The following is a 23,530-nucleotide window of genomic DNA, read 5'->3' as shown; positions in this document are numbered from 1 at the left end:
TTTATTGCTTTCTTACCTGGTCCTTTGTGCCTCTTGGTCTTATTTTCCTCTCTTCCTTTTCCTTCTTCCCACGCAAGTTATAGTACCTTCAGGATAACTGGTTTGTCCAGCTGAGGGATCATGGCCTGGATAAATCAGGAAATCACAATTACTTGGGATTTTCTAGTAGCCCACGGTGGTGTTTTACACCCCTTGTAAGCTCTCGACTGAGGCCAAATCTCCAAGAACTAATGAAGGGAATGACGTGGGCAATGTGAAACTCATGCAAAAGTCATTTTCTCTTTATGCCTCCCTCAGCTTTAATTGAAGAGACCTAAGCCTAATTAGTGGTGATGAGGATGAGGGTGTCTCCAAGGGTGGACAAAGGACAATTTGTAGCAGAATGCATCTGGGAACTTGAAAAGTAAATTCTTAGGCCCTTTCCTCAGCTTCTGATTCAAGAATTTTGAATGGAGTTCCCTGATAATTCTTCTGCATACTTCTTGAGAACCAGTGATAACCTGGTCTTAGCACTGCCTTATCCTCTCTTTTTTTTTTTTTAATTAAGTTATATTTGACCTACCACACTGTGTAAGTTGAAGGTGTACAATATGTTGATTTGATACGTTTATATTGCAACATAACTGCCGTAGTAGCGTTAGCTAATACTTCTCTCACATCACGTAATTATCATTTTAGCACTTTTACATTCTTACAGAGTACATGTGGCATAAAGTTTCTGCTTTACAAAGTCCCTTCACATTGATTTTTTTTTTTTTTTCATTTGAACCTCAGAATAACTTTGTGAAATAGACAGGGGCAGGTACTGTTTCCCCTGGAAAGTGGCCCTAAATTTTAGTCTCCCCAGGCTGTTGGTCAGGGCAAATCCAGAGATTAGCTTTGTGTCAGGCTTGGCCAACCTCGGCCACCCCTGAATGTCTTCTACTTGGGAACCAAGTTACCAAAAGAAACAAGGTATTAATAAAATTGGAATCAGTCTATGATTTCTGAAAATGAGGCCTATGTGAGCAGGCACCCAACGACTGAGGGCATATGAGCACATGAGCTTAGGAGACAAAGAGGTCCCTCCAGTAAGGAAGAGAGAGGGTAAGGAAGACTGTGTCCCATAGCTGTAAGCGTCTAACACTGGCTCTCCCGGGTTAGATATTTGTGCATCTTTTACATGCACCAGTCAGTAAAGATCTGAGCATCATCTCTAAGTCTGAGCCAGACCCTCAGCTCCTGCCTTCTGAAAATGGTTGCCTTCTGAGCTGGATAATACATAGAGTGAGGTCAGCAGAGTTACAATTACAATGAGGTCAAATGAGATAAATAAGAATGCAAGTATAAAGCAAATATAACAAGTTTTTATTGGGACTGCAGAGCCTGGATAAGGGTCTTAATGGTAAGGGTCAACAAAGCAGGTCAGGCTCCAGGCTCCGTGTGGCTCCAGTCAAGAAAGGGGGAAGGAGCCACAGAGCACCATCCCTCGTGGAGCAGGGAGGGAGAGCAGGCTTGGTGTGATCCAGGATTCGGTTTCTTCCCTGCTGGGCCAAAGCCAAACACCTGGAGGTCTTGGTCAGGATGGCATGTGGACATTGGTTTCCAGCCAGAGGGGTTCATGGCTGTGATTTAGGCTTTATAGTCACGTTAAACTAAAGAGGAGATGGCACTATGCTTCATACACATAGTCCTAGTATGGTGTCATCTTTACAGCCTCCTGGCAAGAACCATGCCTTCTTAGCATGGTTTTAAAAAGAGTTACTGCTTATACTATTCCACTACAGGAGTTAGAGTACTTTAGTTATTTGTGTATGATACCTTACTCCAGAAAGTAATGCTTTTCCAAATTCCCATAACATAGAAGGACTTAAAAGAAAAGGAGAGAAGAGGAAACTAGAATATAAAACGTTTCTCCATTCATCTGAGTAAGTCATAGCATCTTAACTTGGGGTAAGATCGTGAGGAGTCTTAAGGGAAAATGCTGAGCATCTCTCAGCCAGTTGCCTCTGACCACAGATCTCCTTGAGTGTGTGCAGGAAAACCATGGTCATTTTCTGTGTGTGCCATGAGGCAAGAAATATAGGCCTGCAAACTTACCTGTATCTTCTCTTCATCCTAGCGGTACCTACTCAAAATGACGCTGCTATTTATCAAACCTCTGCTAAAAACTGTTCTGGGATGATCTGCTGCTCTGCAGTGAAGATCCATTGAAGTGGATCTTCAATCCACGGAAGTGGAGTGTCCGTCAGAGAATCAACAGCTCTCTCGTGCACACATGAGACATATGAGCAGGAAAGCACACATCAAACTGATGAGCAAGAGCAGCCTATAAGGAAGAAGAAAGTATTGCCTCGGGTCCTCCCGCATCAGCTGACTCCCCCTCTTCCAAATTCAATGGTGCATATTCGCTCCAGCTACTGGCTGATAATGACCTTGGTACATCCAGTTCTGAAAATCCCTTGGATGTTAAAGACGTGAGGCAAACTGAAGAGGCTTGTGATCCCGATAACACAGAGGACATTGCAGAGGGGTTGCTTTGTTCTAATGCAAGTAATATTCCCGATAAACAAGAAGTGTGTGGCCACAGGACAGTGCCTTCCGAACTATCAAGGTTAATGGATGGTGCCTTAGACACTAATGGCCCTAATGAAGAAGTCTTAAACTCTAGGCATCAAAATCCCAAAGTACAGAAATACATCAGCTTTAGCCTACCGCTGATGGAGGCAGCCTCTTCCACTTCCCCAGGTGACAGGGCCACGAGCAACAAGCCAGTCAGCCGCCCGGCTTCCAGCAAAGACTTTGACAGTGATTATGAACTTTGCTCAGAGATAACCCTAACCTACACCGAGGAGTTTTCGGACAATGACCTGGAGTATCTGGAATGTTCCGACATCATGACAGATCACTCTAATGCGATTTGGCAAAGGGACCTGCAGGGGACTGAGCGTGTTTTTTTATTAGAAAGCGATGACGGAGAGATGGAATTCAGTGAGTGTTGCCTGGGTGGGTGTGAGAATTTCCTCAGTGAAATGGGTTGTGAGCCTCTGGTGTCGGATGACGCCGGGCCTATGGATGCCACTGCTGGCCTCTGTGGTTATCACTCACCATCCCAAGCAGTGGAGGCAAGGAGCAGCCTAGCCTCCGTGCACAGTGCCTCATCCCCGCAAACAGGGGTGACCCTGCCTGTGGGACCTCACCAGGATGGAACGTCTGTGGTGACAGACCAGGGGAGATATAAACCACCCACTGCTCCTGAAGCAGCTGAAGATGGTTATCCAGGAACTCAAGGGGAAACCAGAGACGGCCACCAGGCAGGAAAGGAATTTGCCAGTGACAATCTGCTAAACGTGGATAAAGCAGTGACAGAGAGAGAGAGGAAGCACTTATCTGGTGAGTTAGGAGAATCAGGGATGAACCAGTGTTTGGAGACCGTGGCTGAGAAAAGATTAGGGGGAAAAGACTTATTGAGCCGGAGAGGCTCAGAGAAACCTGCCAGGGCGAGGCGACCGGGGATTAAGGGAGAAGCCAAGAAGCTGAACCCCAGCCTGGAAGAAAGGGCAACAGAAGCCTCCTTGAATCGCCTGTATCCCGGAGGACCTGTTAAGCACCCACTAACCCCAAGTGACAAAAGAGAGAGTTCCCATGCCAAAGCAGAAGCGACTGATTTGAATTCCCAGTTCCATGCAGGAGGCTGTGCTGTTCCAACGCAAGCAGAGCAAGAAGCAAAAGTCCTGCAGACTCCACCAGGCTCCCTCTCCAAGGAAGGGAACTTGGACTTGCAGGGAGAAGGGCTGTGGGTTAAAAACGTACTTGAAACAAGCAGGGTTCCAGACTGGAGTGATCATCCTCAGGTAAGACTCCTCTTTTAAAAAATTAGAAGCTAAAATGTATTTGTGCGTGGGCACGTGTGTGTGTGTCCCTTGCCTTCACATTCACAATTTCTGTTCCACAGTGTACATCAAAATAGTTCTTCCAGTACCATCAGGGTACTTGTGAATGACAGGGGCTGCTGCTGGGAAGGAAATCTGGTTTTGAAAAAAGGCCCAGATAAACCCTAAGCCATCCTAATTATAGCAAAAGACAGATAGAAGTAAGAAGTACTAATAGGATTCTGGACAGCTGGAAAAAGAAATCTGATATTTTGTCTACTGCATGTGTTTTACCAGGCAATGTCACTATTTAGAAAGTTTTTAAGCAAATGTTTTGGGTGTAGCTTGTAAAAAAAAAAACAACAAAACATTCTTTTTAGTAATGTTTCGGCGCACTTTGAAAACTGCTAAGTGCTGGCTTTTATCAGAATTCATAGTATGAATGAAAGATTTCAGTGTGTCTAAATGATTTGCAGAATTCACTTGATGCTGGAGAAAGTAGAAAAAGTAGATTTTGCTGTGCTCAAAAACCAAAGTAGATTTTTTGAATGAATGTCTGTTTTATTTTATTTTTCTTAGACTACAAAGTATTAAAGAGGCTAAGAAAACACAGCAGGAAGCAAAAAAAAAAGTTTTACTCTATTACTGATTTGGGGGTGTATTTGAAAAAGATGCAATTGAATTAATGGGAATAATTAATGTACAAATATGTTATGCTTGATATATGAATTTATTATATTTATAATTTTAAAGGGTTCCAAATGGGCATTGAACTGATGCTATGCTATGACCAAGATTTGATTTTTGTAAATAAATACCTAAGAAAAGTTATTTAGCAATTATTTTTACTCAGCCTCTGTTCTCCCTTCTCCCAACTTTGTGGTTGGGACCTAGTATTGTTTTTATAGAAGACTAGATATACTCCAAAGAAAATTAAGTATTCCCAAATGCATTCAAAGTTATTGAACTCCCTTTGTGAAAAAGTAAAAATTTAATATATTGATCTCTAAAGACCCAGTCATAAAATAGCCTAAAAATCTAAAAATCTCCACATCCGAGGTAGTTTTTTCCTGAGCAAATTGTTCTGTTCCACTGGCCAAATTAGCCATATAAATGTCATATTTATTTATTTATTTATTTATGGCTGTGCTGGGTCTTCGTTTCTGCGCGAGGTCTTTCTCTAGTTGTGGCAAGCGGGGGCCACTCTTCATCGCGGCGCGCGGGCCTCTCACTATCGCGGCCTCTCTTGTTGCGGAGCACAGGCTCCAGACACGCAGGCTCAGTAGTTGTGGCTCACGGGCCCAGTTGCTCCGCGGCATGTGGGATCTTCCCAGACCAGGGCTTGAACCCCTGTCCCCTGCATTGGCAGGTGGATTCTCAACCACTGCGCCACCAGGGAAACCCCTAAAGGTCACATTTATACTTTACTTCTTTGCAGGAGTGCCAGCTTTATCCTTTTTGGTTGTTTAACCCACCAATGACCACAGATTCATGCCCAAGAGGAGTTTATGGAGGCGGTTTGGCAAAAAAGTAATACAAAATTAAGTTATAATGTAAATTTTTCCATGTCAATAAACATAGCATTTCCCTTTCTACTCATAAAATGCTCTTCCTGACTCAGCTAAGTGCCTTTTCACAGTCGTTTATCCATGTTGAGCTGTTTCACTGGGCAAATTACTTCAATTATTAAAGGTTGTGTGTGGAGCAGGGGGAAGGGGGGATAGCAAAGTGGCTCCAAAAAAGTAACTGAAGGAGAGGGGCCTGTTGACAATGTTAGTTTTAGACCCATCACTGTGGGAGGCAATGCCTAGCTCCCTCAGCTGCCAAAAGTTGAGAGGCGCTCAAGGAAGGAGCCCCCTTTGTCATCCTGAATTCTGAGATGGAGAGCCCTGGGGGCCAGGGAGCTCACTTGTTTCCTGGCAACGCAGTGAATTAGAATGCGCGGTCCCTGGGACACTCTTGTCTCTGCCAAACTTCTAATGGGACTCTTGCTCACACAGTCTCACATTCATGGATGTACACCCACCTTGCCAGCTATCAGCTCAAGGTCCCATCTGTGGTTTCACACATGACCAAGGCAATTATCTCAGGACACTGAACACGAATTTTTAGAAAGCTTGCATTCTGCAGGTAGAGGGGCCATTTCTCACTCTGCTGTTCTCAGTAGCAGAGTCGACCTCTCACTCAAGGGACAATGTGAGTAGAAGCTATATATTAAATAGTTCTGTGTAGCTCGAAGTTAGAAATAGGATCTCTGTACCTGTGGCATTTATTGACCCTTAACTAAAGCAGGAACGTTCTGCCACAGGTATAGTGGCATAGCGAGTGCAGATTTCTTTTACCCATGCAAAAAGTTACTCTCTAACTGTAGGAGATGTCTGTATTTCTTACACATGTACACAGCATAGCCACATATACAGGAAATGGCTAAAAATCATTGCAAATGTGACACCAAAGCATTAGGGGGTCATTGGGAACTAAATAAAATTTTTTTTAATATTGCTAAAAAAAAAAAAACAGCCCAAGATTGGTGAATCTTTCCATAACTAAGTCAAAAGACATTTAAAATATTTATTCTCAGACATCTGAGGCTCGTGGGAACTTAAAATTTGAAATGGTTGAAAATCCTTGGTTGAAGGTAATATTAATAAATTTGCCCTCTCCTGACTCTTGCCTGATTCACTTACCTTGAAGGTGACTAGAGGTAGAAACAGTGACCAGCATCTTATCTTTTAGTATTTTCTCTTCAGCTGTGTATTGCTTTCAGCATTCTGAGAAAAATTCCATATCTCGAATTCTATGTTACAAGAACAAGGCAAACGTGTAGACTAAACTGAATCCGGGAGTCCTTACTTGCTGTCTTCCTTTCCCGCTCCAACAAGGCAAAGCCATCTTGTTCTGATTTGTCTTGAAATAATTACTTACCCAGGCTAAGACTGGAAAGCCCCCAGTTGCTCTACATTTATGGAAGATTCCTAAATTAATCCCAGTTTGGGAGTGGAAAACAGAAAGTGTACCCCAGGCTAACTTGAATCATCTTCAAGGGTCACACTGCCAATCCTTCACCTTGGTTCTGATCTTGCTTTCTTGATCCAACTCAGAGGCAGGGCCGGCCAGTCTGCCCCTCTTAAGTTTCCCTGTAGCCACACTGGGGTAAGATCATCCTCACTCAGAAGTACTGTGTCTGTCCTTCTGCATAGCTGCCCAGCTTCACCCCAGAGAGATTTGCATTGCTCTTTGGGATCATGGGAACTTAAGCGTACAGTATGGAAATGGAGTCTTAGGTTTTGATAGTTAAGAATCTTCCTGACTAGGAATCAGCACTAAGCATAAAGGGTGAGCTCCGTGATGGTAGTGAGTTTGGTCACTGTTTTGTTCACTGAAATGTCCCAAGTCCCTGGAATAGTACTGGTCACATAATAGGCACTCAATAATTGAATGAGTAAATAGCCATATGGTACTAGATAACTAGATTGAGTCCTCTCCCTTGTTTTCTTGATGAGTCTGGCTGAAGGTTTGTCAATTTTTTTTTTAACATCTTTATTGGAGTACAATTGCTCCACAATGGTGTGTCATTTTCCACTCTACAACAAAGTGAATCAGCCATACACGTACACATGCTCCTACATCTCCTCCCTCCCGCGCCTCCCTCCCCATCCCACCCCTCTAGGTGGTCACAAAGCACCGAGCCGACCCCCCGTGCCACGCGGCTGCCTCCCACCAGCTATCCACTCCATTTATCTTCTCAAAGAACCAGCTTTTAGTTTCACTAATCTTTGCTATTGTTTTCTTCATCTCTATTTCATTTATTTCTGCTCAGATCTTTATGATTTCTTTCCTTCTACTAACTTTAGGTTTTGTTTGTTCTTCTTTCTCTAGTTGCTTTAGGTGTAAGGCTAGGTTGTTTATTTGAGATTTCTGTTTCCTGAGGTAAGATTGTACACTGAGGTAAGATTGACACTGAGGGTTTTAAAAGCTCCCAAATGATTCTCTGAACCTCTAAGATTGAGAATCTTAGCTGTGCTTTAGAACCATCCCTGGTTTTCTAAATATGAAGGTGCCCAAGCCCCACCCCCAGAGGTCCTGATTTTGGTGGTTCTAAGGCCCTCAGGGAGTGGAATGCAAGTGTCACCCTGGGGGTTCCAGGTCCCACACCGGCAGAGCAGGGCCACCTTTCCTGAGAGGTTGTACCCCTCATGAAAGCGCTCCCTCAAGGATTCTGGAGCCCCTTGTGCCTGATTTCCTGCAATCTTAGCCAAGGGACAAAGTGCCAGGTTATTCAATACTACTTTTCAAATCAAGGCACTGGGCGTTCGCCACATGTAAGTTGTTTCTGCTCTGGTGCAGTATATGCATTCCTGCAACACCTCACATTCTGCAAAATCATAACTAAAATATTAGACCTTCTGGGGAAAATAGTATTCCCCGCAGGTTACTTCATAAACAGGCCATTTAAAAACTAGAGACAAAAGCAAAAAATGAATGCAAGAAGTTCGCTTGGACCACCCAGGGAGGCGGCGCAGGTTGGCTGACGGCCGCCACAGCAGAGATTAAATATACACAAGGTCATTGAGTGGAAGTGCGGGTAGCCCTTTAGTCAGAGCAGCTGGAGGCTGAGATGCGGAAACAGAAATGGGTCTCTGTGGAGCCGTCTGTGAAGCTGGGCCTGGGAGGTGCCACCTGCCTTCCAATGACCCAGGCCTGGAGTGTGCCTCTGAAGAGGAAGGAGCACTGGGGCAGGCTTCTATTATTTTCTAAAATTTTATTTATTTTTTAATTGAAGTCTAGTTGATTTACAATGTTGTGTTAATTTCTGCTGTACAGCAAAGTGACTCAGTTATACATATATATATATATTTTTTTCAGATTCTTTCCCATTATAGTTGTTACAAGAGATTGAATATAGTTCCCTGTGCTATACAGTAGGACCTTGCTGTTTATCCGTTCTATGTGTAATAGTTGGCATCTCCCAACCCCAGTGCCTCAGTCCATCCCTCCCCCACCCCCCCAGGCTTCATTTTTAATTTTATTAAAATACAACTAGGGCTTCCCTGGTGGCGCAGCGGTTGAGAGTCCGCCTGCCGATGCAGGGGACCTGGGTTCGTGCCCCGGTCCGGGGGGATCCCACGTGCCGCGGGGCGGCTGGGCCCGTGAGCCATGGCCGCTGAGCCTGCGCGTCCGGAGCCTGTGCTCCGCAACGGGAGAGGCCACGACAGTGAGAGTCCCGCGTACCGCAAAAAAAAAAAAAAAAAAAAAACTAAAAAGGGTCCCTGCTGCCAATGCAAAGCTGAGTTAAAGGCTATTCCCTTTCCTGCTCAAGATTCTATAGTTTACTCCAGCTATTCAGGGGCCCTTAGCCTAGGAAAAATTGCCCATGAACCAATGCAGCATGTACGTTATACTGATGTCATTCCCTAGGAACTGATGTCATCGGGCTACCTCATTACATAACACGTGTTATAGAGTTCCCCCTGTGCTACGGGGGCACAAAGGCCTCCTGCTCAGGGGCTCCAGGTCCTCAGGGCACTGCCTCCAAGTGGGGGCCGGGTTGATTTGCCCTGGAATCACCTGCTAAGGTGCTTGTTTAAAGATACAGATCTCTGAATTTTACCCAAGACTTGTATCTGCACCTTTAATTAGCTCTCTCAGTGATTCTCCTGAGCAGAATTTAAGCCATGGGCTTAACTAGAATGAGACCTAGTGTGAATACTACAGCTTGAGGCGTTCCTGTAAAGAATCACAGGATTTTGGAAACAACGGGAAGTTTAGGGCTTGTCAAGTGTAACCCCTTTGCCCTAAGAGGAAAAAACCTCATGACTTGGATTTTTCTCTGCTTTCTAGTTGGCTTGCTATAAATGCAGCTTGGGCTTCACCTGTCCAGCCACTGAAATAAATACAGATCCTGATTTATTGTAACTAATCCAAAACAGGTGTGCCATCTACAGCTGAGTTTTATTTTGAGGTGTAGGGCTGGGACAAGAATTTGGGTGGCAGCAGGAGAGGCTGGTGAGAGGAGGGTCCTTTGGCTGCGAGGATGAGTTTTAGTCCCTGTAGCAAATCTCTCATCACTGCCTTGAGTGGGAGCTGAGTGCCAGAGACATGCCTTATTGGTCTTTTTTTTTTTGCTATGACTGAAAGTGAACTTGCTTCACTGAAATGGGACCGAAAAAATATTGGGTTAACCAACCATCCATCAGTATGAATGCTAAAGCTGTGGTAATCAGAACAGTGCCATAGTAGCCCCAAACAGATAAATAGATAAACCAAAGTGAGTTGAGAGAACAGAATCAGACCTAAGAATATACTGGAATTTGGTTTAAGATAGAAATAGCCAAGTTTTAGGGAAGAAGCAAAATCTTCAAAGTTGACACAACTAGCCATCCGTGTGGGGAAAAAATAAGACCAATGGACCTCAAATAAACTCTAGATGGATCTTTTTTAAAAAATTAATTTATTAATTTATTTATTTTTGGCTGCATTGGGTCTTTGTTGCTGCAAGCGGGCTTTCTTCTGTGGCGAGCGGGGGCTGTTCTCTGTTGCGGTGTGGGGGCTTCTCATTGCGGTGGCTTCTCTTGTTGCAGAACGCGGGCTCTAGGCGCACGGGCTTCAGTAGTTGTGGCGTGAGGGCTTCGGTAGTTGTGGCTTATGGGCTCTAGAGCGCAGGCTCAGTAGTTGTGGCACACGGGCTTAGTTGCTCCATGGCATGTGGGATCTTCCCAGACCAGAGCTCGAACCCGTGTCCCCTGCATTGGCAGGCAGATTCTTAACCACTGTGCCGCCAGGGAAGCCCCAGATGGATCTTTGAGTTAACTATAAAAAACCCAAACTATAAACTACTGGAAAAAGTATTGGAAACTATTTTTATGACCTTGAAAGCCACAAGACCTTCTTGGGATGTAAAGAACATCAACAACAAAAACAAAGAAAAAATGTGACAATTTTGATTACATCAAATAAAAAATTTTATGTAACAAAAAATACTGTAAACAAAATTAAATGAAAGTGACGCACCAGGGAAAATATGTCAAACGTGTAAGAGACAAAGATTAATTTCCAAGGCATATAAAAAACAAATAGATAAGAAAAGTACCCTTAGCAACTAAATGTTTAAAAAGGTAAAAGTAAATAAATATGAAGTTCATAGAAGAGAGAATATAAATGGTTATTAAACATATGAGAAGATGTACAATCTTGTGAGTAATTAGGAAAATATAAATTTAAAAGATGCAACGTTTTCACCCATCAGACAGACAAAAGATTTAAAGGATGATAACATCAAGTTATTGAGATTATGGAGAAATGGGTTCGTTGCCAGCAAGAATGTAATTTGGTGGTATCTTTCAACATGAAGAAGGGCAGCAGTGTCACTTTTTGGTATCTACTCTCAAGGAGAGCTTACACACGGGCCCCAGGAGGCCTGTGTACCGTAATATGTTTTGCAGAATTGTTTGTCTAAGGAAACATTTATGCAGAAACAGCTAAATAAAATGTGGCCTGTTCAGATGATGGGCATCTCAAAACATAATATAAAGAGAAAGGTATAGTGCAGCATGATCCATGGAACATGATACCACTTATGCCCTCCAAACTAATCCAGAATAGTGTATGTTCTTATACATACATATATATATATATACATAAAATTATTTTTTTTAAGTCTGGAAGGATACACACCAAAATGATAATGGTGACTAACTCCAGGGAGGGAAATAGGAATATTGCATTCAGAAGGGTGATTAGTAATGTAATATTTTAAAAGAAAACTGTATTCATTTATTACCTGTATTATTGAAAACTAGCAGTTTTTTGAGTTTAATTTAATTTTTTTTTTACATCTTTATTGGAATATAATTGCTTTACAATGTTGTGTTAGTTTCTGCTGTATAACAAAGTGAATCAGCTATACGTATACATATATCCCCATATCCCCTCCCTCTTGAGCCTCCCACCCTCCCTATCCCACCCCTCTAGGTGGTCACAAAGCACTGAGCTGATCTCCCTGTGCTATGCGGCTGCTTCCCACTAGCTATCTGTTTTACATTTGGTAGTGTATATATGTCAATGCTACTCTCACTTTGTCCCAGCTTACTCTTCCCCCTCCCTGTGTCCTCAAGTCCATTCTGTACGTCTGTGTCTTTGTTCCTGTCCTGTCCCCAGGTCCATCAGAACCATTTTTTTAAAAGGTTTTAGATTCCATATATATGTGTTAGCATACAGTATTTGTTTTTCTCTTTCTGACTTACTTCAATCTGTATGACAGACTCTAGGTCCATCTACCTCACTACAAATAACTTCTCTAAATTAGTGATGTTGATCAGCTTTTCACGTGCCTCTTGGCCATCTGTGTGTCTTCTTTGGAGAAATGTCTATTTAGGTCTTCCGCCCATTTTTGGATTGGGTTGTTTGTTTTTTTGATATTGAGCTGCATGAGCTGGCTGTATATTTTGGAGATTAATCCTTTGTCAGTTACTTCACTTGCAAGTATTTTCTCCCATTCTGAGGGTTGTCTTTTCGTCTTGTTTATGGTTTCCTTTGCTGTGCAAAAGCTTTTAAGTTTCATTAGGTCCCATTTGTTTTTATTTCCATTACTGTAGGAGGTGGGTCCAAAAGGATCTTTCTGTGATATATGTCATAGAGTAAAACTAGTGTTTTTGAAAAGGAAAACAGACTGGGACCTAGGAATCCTTGATTCTAGTCCTGGTTCTGCCAGTGACCAGCTGCATGTCCTTGTGTCATTTCTCCTCCTCTTGAGGCCTCTTTCCTCAGTGTGAACTGAAGGGATTCAACAAGAAGATCTCTGTTTCCCAGGCAATAAAGTCCTGTGAGTCCTTAATTCAAAAAAATACCAAAAAAAAAATATCAGCTACCAAAAATATATCAAATAAAATGGAAGGAAATGTGGATCTCAAGGTGAGGAAAGTCTGTCTAAGCATAAAGGGAAAGAAAGATGGATAAATCTGACAATGTTTGAAGTAATTAGGTTTAGATGAGTTCCTGAGGGTGGACCCCCCCCACAGTGGGATTAGTGACCTTATAAGAAAAAGAGGACAGACCATGGGGAGGCAGCTGTACTGTATGCACGCCAGAAAGAGAGCTCTCACCGGGAACCGAGTTGGTTCTCCAGATCTATGAGAAATAAAATTCTGGTGTTTATATATATACAATGGAATATTAGTCAGCCATAAAAAGAAACGAAATTGAGTTATTTGTAGTGAGGTGGATGGACCTAGAGTGTGTCATACAGAGTGAAGTAAGTCAGAAAGAGAAAAACAAATACCGTACGCTAACACATATATATATGGAATCTAAGAAAAAAAAAAAAAGGGTCATGAAGAACCTAGGGGCAGGACAGGAATAAAGACACAGACCTACCAGAGAATGGACTTGAGGATATGGGGAGGGGGAAGGGTAAGATGGGACAAAGTGAGAGAGTGGCATGGACATATATACACTACCAAATGTAAAACCGATAGCTAGTGGGAAGCAGCCGCATAGCACGGGGAGATCAGCTCGGTGCTTTGTGACCACCCAGAGGGGTGGGATAGGGAGGGTGGGAGGGAGACGCAAGAGGGAAGAGATATGGGGATATATGTATATGTATAGCTGATTCACTTTGTTATACAGCAGAAACTAACACACCATTGTAAAGCAATTATACTCCAATAAAGGTGTTAAAAAAAAAATTCTGGTGTTTAAGCCACCCAGTCTATGGTATTTTGTTAGAGCAGTCTAAGCTGACTAAGATATAAAGTCACCCTCAGAATTCACAGCCCCAGGTAATTTGGGAGCCATTTGGTGCACCAATGTCGTAAATTACTAACGATCATCCCTATAGTTTAAAATAGCTTCTATTTGTATCTAATTTATACCAGAGGTTAGTCTATTCACTGGGAAGCTGTGTTCTTATGAATGGTGATATTGATATTTTTATGTTCATTGCATGGCACGTATATGACACTGTAGTAAGGCATTTTTCTGAAACGGAATTGTTACTTACCAAAACTAAGCAATAAGGAATAAGCCATATCAGTCAGTTGTGTAGCTAAAAGATGACATTGACTTGGAGGTACACTTTTAGATCATCATCTCAGCTTCCATACTTGGTCAAAAGTTTGCACTGCCTGTGGGGAGGAACAGAAGTGTCTCCTCATCCACAAAAAAAATCACCTTTATCGAGTGTCTTCATGTTCCTATATGAATGCCCGCATTTGCTATTTCCTTCAATCCTTGTAATGAAAGCGTGAGCCGGCCCACAAGGCTCAAAGATGTTAATTAACAGGAACGTGGCACATTTATTTTAAGTGGGGAAAATGGAATTCAGATTCCCTAAGGCAATCAGGCCACCACACCACAAACTGAAGCTGCTGCCACTACTGCTGAGGGCCACCGAAGTTTGAGAAAAGAGCCAGGATCATTCAGGAAAAAGAACCCCATTAATTGGCTCCAAAGTCCAGATTGTATGAAATTATCTAATTGTCCCCAAGGCAGATTTGGATTATGGCTGCCCCCTAGCTCCTCGGTCGCCTGGGCTCATCTGCCCCCGGGTCGCTCTCTCTGCTTAGTCCTACAGCTCTTCATTTAGAGCCTCTCCTGTCCATCACACTGGATTAGATCCACACTATCCTGATTCATCTGTCCTGCTGGGCTGTGAATTCCTTATGGTCAGTGGTGAGCCTTACTGAGCAGTACCTACTGAGTAGTACCTACTCGTTAGAAGAGCTCAATAAATGTTGAATTGAACATTGCCCTGTGATCTGAAAGGCCCATGTACAAAAGGGGATATCAATCCAGCAAGCGTGACAAGCACTCCAGAAACATTGTCAACCAAAATAATATGAAAAGATTTGAATCGTGATCATTCATTTCAAATGATATGAAGGTATAAATATGGAAAAGTAGTGTTTTAGTTTAACTAGGGTTGCCATCATAAAATACCACAGACTGAATGGTTTAAACAACAGAAATTTATTTTGTCAAAGTTCTGGAGGCCAGAAGGGCAAGGTCAAGGGGTCAGCAGAGCTGGCTACTTCTCAGGCCTTTCTCCTTGGCTTGAGGCGGCTGCCTTCTCACTGGGCATTCGTGCGGTCATCTCTCTGTGGGTGCACATGTCTGCTGTCTGTCTATATCCTAATCTCCTCTTACAATGACACCAGTCATATTGGATTAAGGGCCACCCTAATGACCTTACTTTACCTTATTCACCACTTTAAAGGCCCTGTTTCCAAATACAGTCGCATTCTGAGCTTCAATGCATGAATTTGGGGGTGGGGAAATAATTCAGCCTATAACACATAGTTTCTAAATCTATCACTGACCATTTTGGGGCACAAGTCACTGAGAATTAGGATCTGGAAAGTCAGCATGTTAACTACCTCCAAACTCTGATCGGGAAAATCCCACAATTCTGGAAAAGCAAACACGCCCCGATTTCTTCTCCCTGTGCAATGAGGGATGCCAGCCAAGGGACCACCAAGCAGATCGCCCAGGTTCAGCTGACAGTGTGGTAGGCAGAACAGTGCCCCCGAAAGATGAGGTCCATGCCCTCGTCCCCAGAACCCGCGGATATGTTACCTTACATGGCAAAAGGGACTTCGCAAATGTGAGTAAGTTAAAGGTTTTGAGATGGAGGACTACCCTGGATTTCCCGGGGTCCAAATGTAATCACAGAAGTCCTTCTAAGTGAGAGAGGGAGGGAGAAGAGCCAGAGACAGATTGGAAGATGCTGTGCTGCTGCCTTTGAAGATGCAGGAATGGGGCAGGAGCCAAGGAAAGCGGGCAGCCTCTAGAAGCTGGAAAAGGCAAGGGATTTCTTCTCTGGAGCTTCCGGAAGGAATGCAGCCCTGCCGATAACTTGATTTTAGCCCAGTGAGATCCATGTCTGACTTCGGACTTCCAGAACTGTAAGATAATCAATTCGTATCTTTTTAAGTGACTAAGTTTGTGGTAATTAGTTACAGCAGCCATAAAAAACTCATGCAGACAGAAAGGATAATTGTGAAAACAAAGCACCTCAGAGCAAGTCAGGATATTCCTTAGGTTTTTACTTCAGACATCAGAGAAGGAGCCCATTTATGACACAGACTATGCAAATTCTAGTTGTCTTTGGCTTCAAAATCTGACACGGAAGAGAAAACAACAAGAAAAATGTCAATTCTACCCAGAATGAGGCCGGCTTCATTTAAAGTAAGTATGTTGGGAATTCCCTGGCGGTCCAGTGGTTAGGACTCGGCACTTCCACCGCAGGCGGCCGGGGTCTGATCCCTGGTCGGGGAACTAGGATCCCACGAGCTGCGCGGCCAAAAAAATAATAACAATAAAATAAAAACAAATAAAGTATAACATTTTGGAACTCAGGGAGCCTCAGGGAGAAAGGACAGAGTCATGGACTCCACATCTAATCCACTCTAGAATTAGGATGCCTAGAATGTCTCCGTGTCCACACTGGTGTCCAGAGGAGCTCCTGGACTGAGAATGCCTGTGAAGTGGCTGGACTCCACGAGAAAGCGTCCTGGGAAGGTCACGCCCAGAACATACCTTCTGACCTGCGCAGGGCAGTCAGAGAGGCTGGGATGGTGCAAAGGAGGCTGGGAAACTCTGAGCAGCCTCTGGTGCAGGGTTTCCCAAACTCGATGCTGCTGACATTTGGGCTGGATAATCCTTTATTATGTGCAGCTGTCCTGTGCATTGTAGGATGTTTAGCAGCGTCTCTGGCCAGTAGCAATCTCTACCTCTCATCTCTACCGCAGCTGGCAACCAAGAATGTCTCCAGGCAGTGCCCAATGTCCCCTGGGGGGTGGGGTGGGGTGCAACATAAATCACCCCATGTTGATTAGCTCTGGCTAAGTTCTGTACCCTCACCAGTGACAGCTGGGAAAGAAGCTGTTATTTCATCTAAATCAGTGCTGTCCAGTGGAAATATCATGCAAGCCTCATATGTAATTTTGTGTAAGTATGTTCATAAGCTGTGCCACCATTGCCGCTATTTAATTCCAGAATATTTTCATCGTCCCCCAAAGAAACCCCATACCCCTGAATAGTCACTTCCTATCCTCTCCACCATCCCTTGGCAAACTCCATTTTCTGTCTCTATAGATTTGCCTATTCTGGACATTTCATATACAGGCACACCTTGTTTTATTGTGCGTCACTTTATTGTGCTTTGCAGATACTGGTTTTTATTTTCTTTTATTTTTTACAAATTGAAGGTTTGTGGCAACCCTGAATTGAGCAAGTCTATTAGCACGATTTTCCCAACAGCAATTGCTCACTTCACGGTCTGTGTCACATTTTGGTAATTCTTGCAATATTTCAAAGTTTTTCATTATTATTATATTTGTTATGGTGATCTGTGATCAGGGATCTTTGTTGTTACTACTATGACTCGCTGAAGGCTCAGATGGTAGTTAGCATTTTTTAGCAATGAAGTGTTTTGTTTTTTTAAATTAATTTATTTATTTTTGGCTGCATTGGGTCTTTGTTGCTGCACGTGGGCTTCTCACTGTGGTGGCTTCTCTTGTTGCGGAGCACGGGCTCTGGGCGCACAGGCATCAGTAGTTGTGGCTTGCTGGCTTCAGTAGTTGTGGCTCATGGGCTCTAGAGCGCAGGCTCAGTAGTTGTGGCGCACGGGCTTAGTTGCTCTGCGGCATGTGGGATCTTCCCAGACCAGGGATCGAACCCGTGTCCCCTGCATTGCCAGGCAGATTCTTAACCACTGTGCCACCAGGGAAGCCCTGAAGTCTTTTTGAATTTAGTTATGTGCATTTTTTTTTAGATAGAATGTTACCACACACTTAATAGACAACAGTATAGTGTAAACATAACTTTTATGTGCACTGGGAAACCAAAAATTCATGTGACTTGCTTTATTGTGATATTTGCTTTATTGCAGTGGTCTGGAACTGAACCCGCAATATCTCTGAGGTCTGTCTGTAAATGGAATCATACAATATGTGATTTTTGTCTGCCTTTTTTCAATTAGCATAATATTCTCAAGGCTCATTCATGTTAGAGCATCAATCAATACTTCATTCCGTTTCATGGCTGAATAATATTATGTTATATGGATCTACCATACTTATTTTTGTCCATTCATTGGTTGATAGGCATTTGGGCTGTTTCCACTTTGTAGCTATTACGGATAATGCTGCTCTGAACATTTCGTGTACACGTTTTTGTGTGGACATATGTTTTCAATTCTCTTGGGTAAATAGCTAGGAGTAGAATTGCTGGGTAACTCTATGTCTAACCTTTGGGGAAATACCATATACTGTTTTTCAAAGAAGCTGCACCATTTTCCATTCCCACCAGCAGTGTATGTGGGTAAGCCAGGTATGTAATTTTATTTTGGAAGCCACATTGTTAAAAAAGTTCAAAGACACAGGTGAAATAAACTTTAATATTATATTTTAGTAACTCAGTGTAACCAAAATATTATCTCAACATGCAATCCATGTACAAGTTATTAATGGGATATTTTACTTTTTTTTGGTTATAAGTCTTCAAAATCTGGTGTGTATTTTACACTCAATTTGTATGCTAACTACTTATTGGAAATACATGATCTGTATTGAGAGTTCACGAAATTAACAGTTGAAGGAGTAGATCCACATACCCAAATTGTTCTGAACCTACTTAAATTTTTTCCTAACTTGAATCACATGGCGTTAAAAATTTTACATGTAAATTAACTAAAGTTAAATAAAAACTTAAATTCAGTTCCTTAGTTGCACCACGCATGCTTCAGGTGCCCAGTAGCCACATATAGCTAAAGTCTTCTGGACTGGACTTAGAGCCCAGCTCTAAGTTATTTCTGTTGTAATGGTGATTTTTAAAAAGCACACTGCCCCAGGCCTCAACCTCGGTTTTCTTTTCTCTTCTACAGCTGATCCAGTGACAAGATGTAATTTTCTCTCTCTTTTCTAAAACATAGAATTTCTTTTTTGGAGCAGTTTTAGGTTCACAGCAAAATTGAGGGGAAGGTATTGAGATTTCCCATTGACCCCCTGCCCTCCCCAACTGTTAACATTCCCCACCCAGAGAGGTACATTTGTTACAACCGATGAACCTACACTGACACATGGTACACAGTTGACTTTAGGGTTCACTCTTGGTGGTGTACATTCAATGGGTTTGGACAAATGTATAATGACATGTAACCACCATCATAGTACGTAATGCTATTTTAAAGGAAAGAGCTGCTTCCTGTATGTCATATACTCCTTGTTGGAACATGTGGCAAACAGCAGTGATTGTCACCACCCCCCCGGCCCCTCCAGCCTTCCACCCCTCACCCCATGCAGACCTTGTTTCTAATGACAAGCCTAAGTGGGGCAGCCCCCCACTGCCAGGACCTTCGCGTCCCAGTTGGCATCCTGGCAGCCCTGCAGCTTGCTGGGCAGGCTCCACTGTGTCTCTTGTATCACTCAAAACAACATGCCACCCTGCCCCCAAGCCCTCTATCGGGTTGCTATCAAGCTACAGGACAAAAGAGGACACATTCTAGCCGCATTGGAGGTCACAGGTGGTCAGGCTTGGGAAATCGGATGTGGAATAGAAAGCTGGGGAGTGGGAGGGGAAGTGGCTTTTCCCTTAAACGTGTTTTTCTCCTGAATTTTCATCCTGAGAAGTCTAAGAGGCTCCTAGTCTGAAGGGGGAGAAACAGCATCACTGGCTCCCCAGAGGCAGGGATTCTACAGCCCATTCCCTCAAGGATTCCTGGGCTTGCATAGGGCAGTGCTTCTCAAACTGTAACACACATGCACATCACCTGCGGAGCTTGTCTGGCAGCAGCTTCTCATTGGGCAGGTCTGGGGAAGGCCTGGGATCATGCATTTCTAACAAACTCCCAGGGATTTCCAGGGACCACACTTAGAGTAGCGAAGGCTGAAGGCTTTCCCCAGAGAGTAGTCAATATGCCCCGCCCATCCCTTTCCACCCTCCTCCTCCACGCTCAGTCGCCCAATCGCTTAGAATAGCTGATGTTTATTGAATGTAAATATGTGCCAGGGGCTGTGCTTTGCTCAGTTAATTATCTCAACAATCCAAGGGGATAAATCCTGCTGGTGTCTGGGCTCTGGGTCAGGATGTGGTGCAGCCTGGCTTTGAACAGGGTCGGCCTGATTCCAAGTCCTAATCACGACATTACACAGCTTCCTAATTCCATTTTCGGGCTGAGCCCCTTAACTCTCTTTAGAACGAAAATAAACTCTGATAACGGTGGTTGCCTCTGGGGAAGGGGACTTCGTGAAGGTGTAGGAGGAAGACTTATTTGTCACTCTACACCCTTTCACCGAATACCGTGTGAATTTTGTGCTGTGTACGTATATTACCTGTTCAAATAAATTAGTGATTGGTTTAAAAAATAGATGGTTAAAAAACAATAAGCCCATAGCCTTCCTCTTCATAGTTAGAACACACACCAGTCACTGGGTCAGTATCAGACCAGTTCTTAAGGGGATCCGATATTTTCCTCCAACTTGGGCACCGAGCATCATGGCTGAGATGGTGAAGGTTCTATCCTTCCCATCCTCTGGGCGTACAGAACAAGGCTGGCTTCAAATCTCACCAGACGATAACTGATATAATACTCACCACCTGGTTGGCAAGGACTTTTCCAGAGCTGGTAGACTCTATAGGAACAATTCAATGAGTGGATAATATTGGTAAAAACGGTGCTTTTCAAAGTCATAGGTGAGATTCCTTGCCTTCAGACAACTGGGCATGGGTCTGACTTCCACGGTGCTTATCTTTGCTCTTTTGTGATATCACACATTAACGAAGAGGAAAACACTCATGATGTTAACCAGAAACTGGCTGTACTCGGCCCTCGTGGGCACCCAGATGCGATTCACTAGCCCCACTGCTAGTCTACTGACCTCAGCTCATTTCTGTGCTCCTGAAAATGGGCACTTTCACATATATATGGTGTATATATTCCTATATGGTAAAGGAATTCAGGTGAATTACTTTCGAATCCATATAGTGAGTGAATCTAATTCCTAAAAAGAGTTTACAAGAAGAGGCTCTGACCTAACCAGTTTTTACTGAACATATGAACGTCCAGCGTAATTAGCCGTAATGAAGCGTGCCAATAGGAGAGGGTGAATTTGGCTCAGTGGGACATGTTAGGGGAAGGCAAGGTCCAGTTTGGCTGGAAGCTGGTGTATATAGATGAGAATATTAAGAAGGTTGGGGCTGGAGCTTCTGGGGGCCCGTATCACTGACCTACGGAGTGGGAAGAGACCCAGCTCCGTGCTGGGCAAATAACAGAATGTTCCTGCTGTGCTCAAAATAGCTTTGGACACCTGCACCCTCCCCCCACCCCCCAAAAAAACTCCATTAGTCTAAAATTCATTTGCTTCCCACGTATATGCAATAACCACATGGTCCTTCCCCTGTCCCTCCACCTCTCTTCGCGTCACTAACAGAAGGGGTATAGGCACGTGTGTACAACAAGACCCAGGGGCCTCACAAACAGGTGGCCGGAATGAAGCCCAGCTTGCCATTACTATAAGGAAATTACCGTAACTCTCCCATTTTGAGCCGCACATATGCAGACCGCGGGAAACGTTCACCTGAGTCTGTGGAGGTCCTCCTGCCCCGTTCTGCAGGGTTGTGACATCTGTCCATATACTGTCCTGGTGCTGTTGGTCCACTGAGGTCACTGCTGAGAGGTGACCATTACCCTGGGCCATGCAGCCTCAGGTCTCCTGCTGTTTCTGTGCCATACCAGGGGCCTGATGGCCCATCTTGGGAGATCCCACACAGCTATGTCTGCCAGGGCTCTTGCTGCCTCTCTGGCAGGAGCACTGCCCTTCTCTCCTGGAAGCTGGGAGCAGAGACACACCAGGTGCCTCTTTCCTCTCCTTTGCTCCCAGGCCAGCAGATCTCTCTCTCACCAGGGGAAGTCTGTCTCTGCTCAAAATACTCTGTTCATCCAGCAAAGACTAATTGAACACCCACTTTATGTTAGACCTCTTTCTACGTGCCAGGGATGCAACAATGAACAAAGTGAAGTCTCCCCCCGCAACCCAGGGTGCTTACCTTCTAGTGGGGGGACAGACACCTGTATCATCAGCAGTGATGGTGCTATAGAGAGAAACAAGGCGGGACAGAGAGGGAGGGGTGATGCTTTAGGAAGAGGGTCAGGCCTCTCTGAATCTTCTAACTGTTCTGAAAATCCTCTAACTCCCCCTGACATTTTAGGCATTTTGATGCCCAGGAGCTCCGAGTCTAGAATACAGGCTGGTTTTGTTCTTCCCTCACCACATCCTGCCCTGAGGCAGTGAGGAGTGACCCCTCCATCTGCTTGACCGGGGAGAGAGCAGGAAGGAAATACAAGGAGAAAAGCAACCATGGAGAGAGACTCCTCCAACAGCGAGGCGATGGGAAGGGGAGTGAGAGGCGCCCCGCCTCTGTCAGGGCCCCGCGGTGTCCTCTCTGTCCCCCCATCTCAAATTTCTGAGTGGTGGTTCTGCTGGCAAGGGGTGGGGTTGGAGAGTCAGCACAGAGACTGAAGGAGGGCGAGAGGGTTCTGAGCTGATGAATGTGCTAATTCCACGTCCTAACCTGACCTTCGTAATTGTTACTGTGCCGCCCTTTTCAGAGGATCCAGGAACGCAGAGGATTGGCTTGAAAAGATACTGATGGATTTGAACTCAGAGAAAGTCAAAGGAACAAAGCAGCAGGAGGGGCCCCGAGCCCGAGCAAATTGCCGCCACCCCTTACGCTCCCTTATGCCCCAGTTTCTCTTCTCAGTTACCTTCATCACGAAGGCAAAGGCAGGAAACCTGAAGGCAGGGAAGAAACAGGGAAAGTAGCAGCCGGCTTCTCCTGGGGCGCTTGCAGTGTCATCCTCCTTCCTAGATTTTGAATATCTTCTGCGCAAAAAGGCTCACATCAGCTCAAACCTCCCATTTTCTGTGGTCCTTCAAAGTTCCCATCCTCTTGACCTGTCCCTTGCTGAGATTGCACACTGCAGGCCTCGCATCGTGTGTGGAGCTGGCGGTCTACAAATGTGGGCGGGACCAGGCTAGTTAACCACGCCCCTCCCCAGCCAGATCCTTGGAGAGTCTCCGCACTTCCGGGAAAAGGGAGGCTGAGAAGCCTCTTGGCCCTTCGCTGATCCGAAGGACCAGTGGAGGCGGCAGGGACACTGGTCCTGAGGACCCCAGGCAGGATCCTCAAGAGGACTGGGGTCTGGGGACACTTGGCAGGCTGCAGGGGAGGGAGCCCCACACCAGGTGGGAACAGGAGCAGTCTGAGATGTTGCAGTCGGTCTTCTGATCGGGGCTGGAGGAGCAGAGGTCAGGGTGTGGCCTGTGGGGACACAGAGAGAGATGAACCGTGGGGCCCGTCACACTCCATTTGCTGTGATGTCCAGTGTTCCTCCCCAGACGCACCGCCACGATTCCACGCCCACTCTGCTCCTCCTGGCAGCCCTGGGCATGCTGCCTTCGCCGTATCTCCATCCCCCCTGCACAACTTCGACACAAATAACTAAGTTGTACAGGGGCTCTGTTAGAGCCCAAAGATGACAGCTGAGCTAACTCATGTTTATTTATTTATTTATTTTATTGAAGTATAGCTGACTCCCAATATTATTTTAGTTTCAGGTGTACAACATAGTCAACTGATATATATATATATATATATATATATATTTTTTTTTTTTTTTTTTT

The 23,530-nt window shown here is 44.4% G+C and overlaps 1 protein-coding gene and 1 long non-coding RNA gene across 2 annotated transcripts in view; one reads left to right on the top strand and one right to left on the bottom strand.

Annotated features, from left to right (window-relative positions):
- Positions 1-2,697: 2,697 nt before the first annotated feature.
- ALPK2 (alpha kinase 2) overlaps positions 2,698-23,530 on the top strand; it is an 85,189-nt gene continuing 64,356 nt past the window's right edge. The window contains exon 1 of the mRNA XM_055080392.1: positions 2,698-3,833. Within this exon, the coding sequence (XP_054936367.1) occupies positions 2,700-3,833 (1,134 nt within the window). The 5' untranslated portion in view covers positions 2,698-2,699. The remainder of the gene's footprint in view (positions 3,834-23,530) is intronic.
- On the bottom strand, positions 18,324-23,440 carry LOC114484355 (uncharacterized). The gene is made up of 3 exons (XR_003677127.1): positions 22,612-23,440; positions 21,894-21,938; positions 18,324-20,479 (listed from the first exon to the last, which is right to left on the bottom strand). It is a non-coding gene; the product is annotated as an uncharacterized lncRNA (long non-coding RNA).

The sequence above is a fragment of the Physeter macrocephalus genome, chromosome 19 (assembly GCF_002837175.3).
Source record: "Physeter macrocephalus isolate SW-GA chromosome 19, ASM283717v5, whole genome shotgun sequence".
Taxonomy (NCBI): Eukaryota; Metazoa; Chordata; class Mammalia; order Artiodactyla; family Physeteridae; genus Physeter; species Physeter macrocephalus.
The sequence above is the reverse complement of the archived record's forward strand: the minus strand, read 5'-3'. Positions and strand labels throughout refer to the sequence as shown.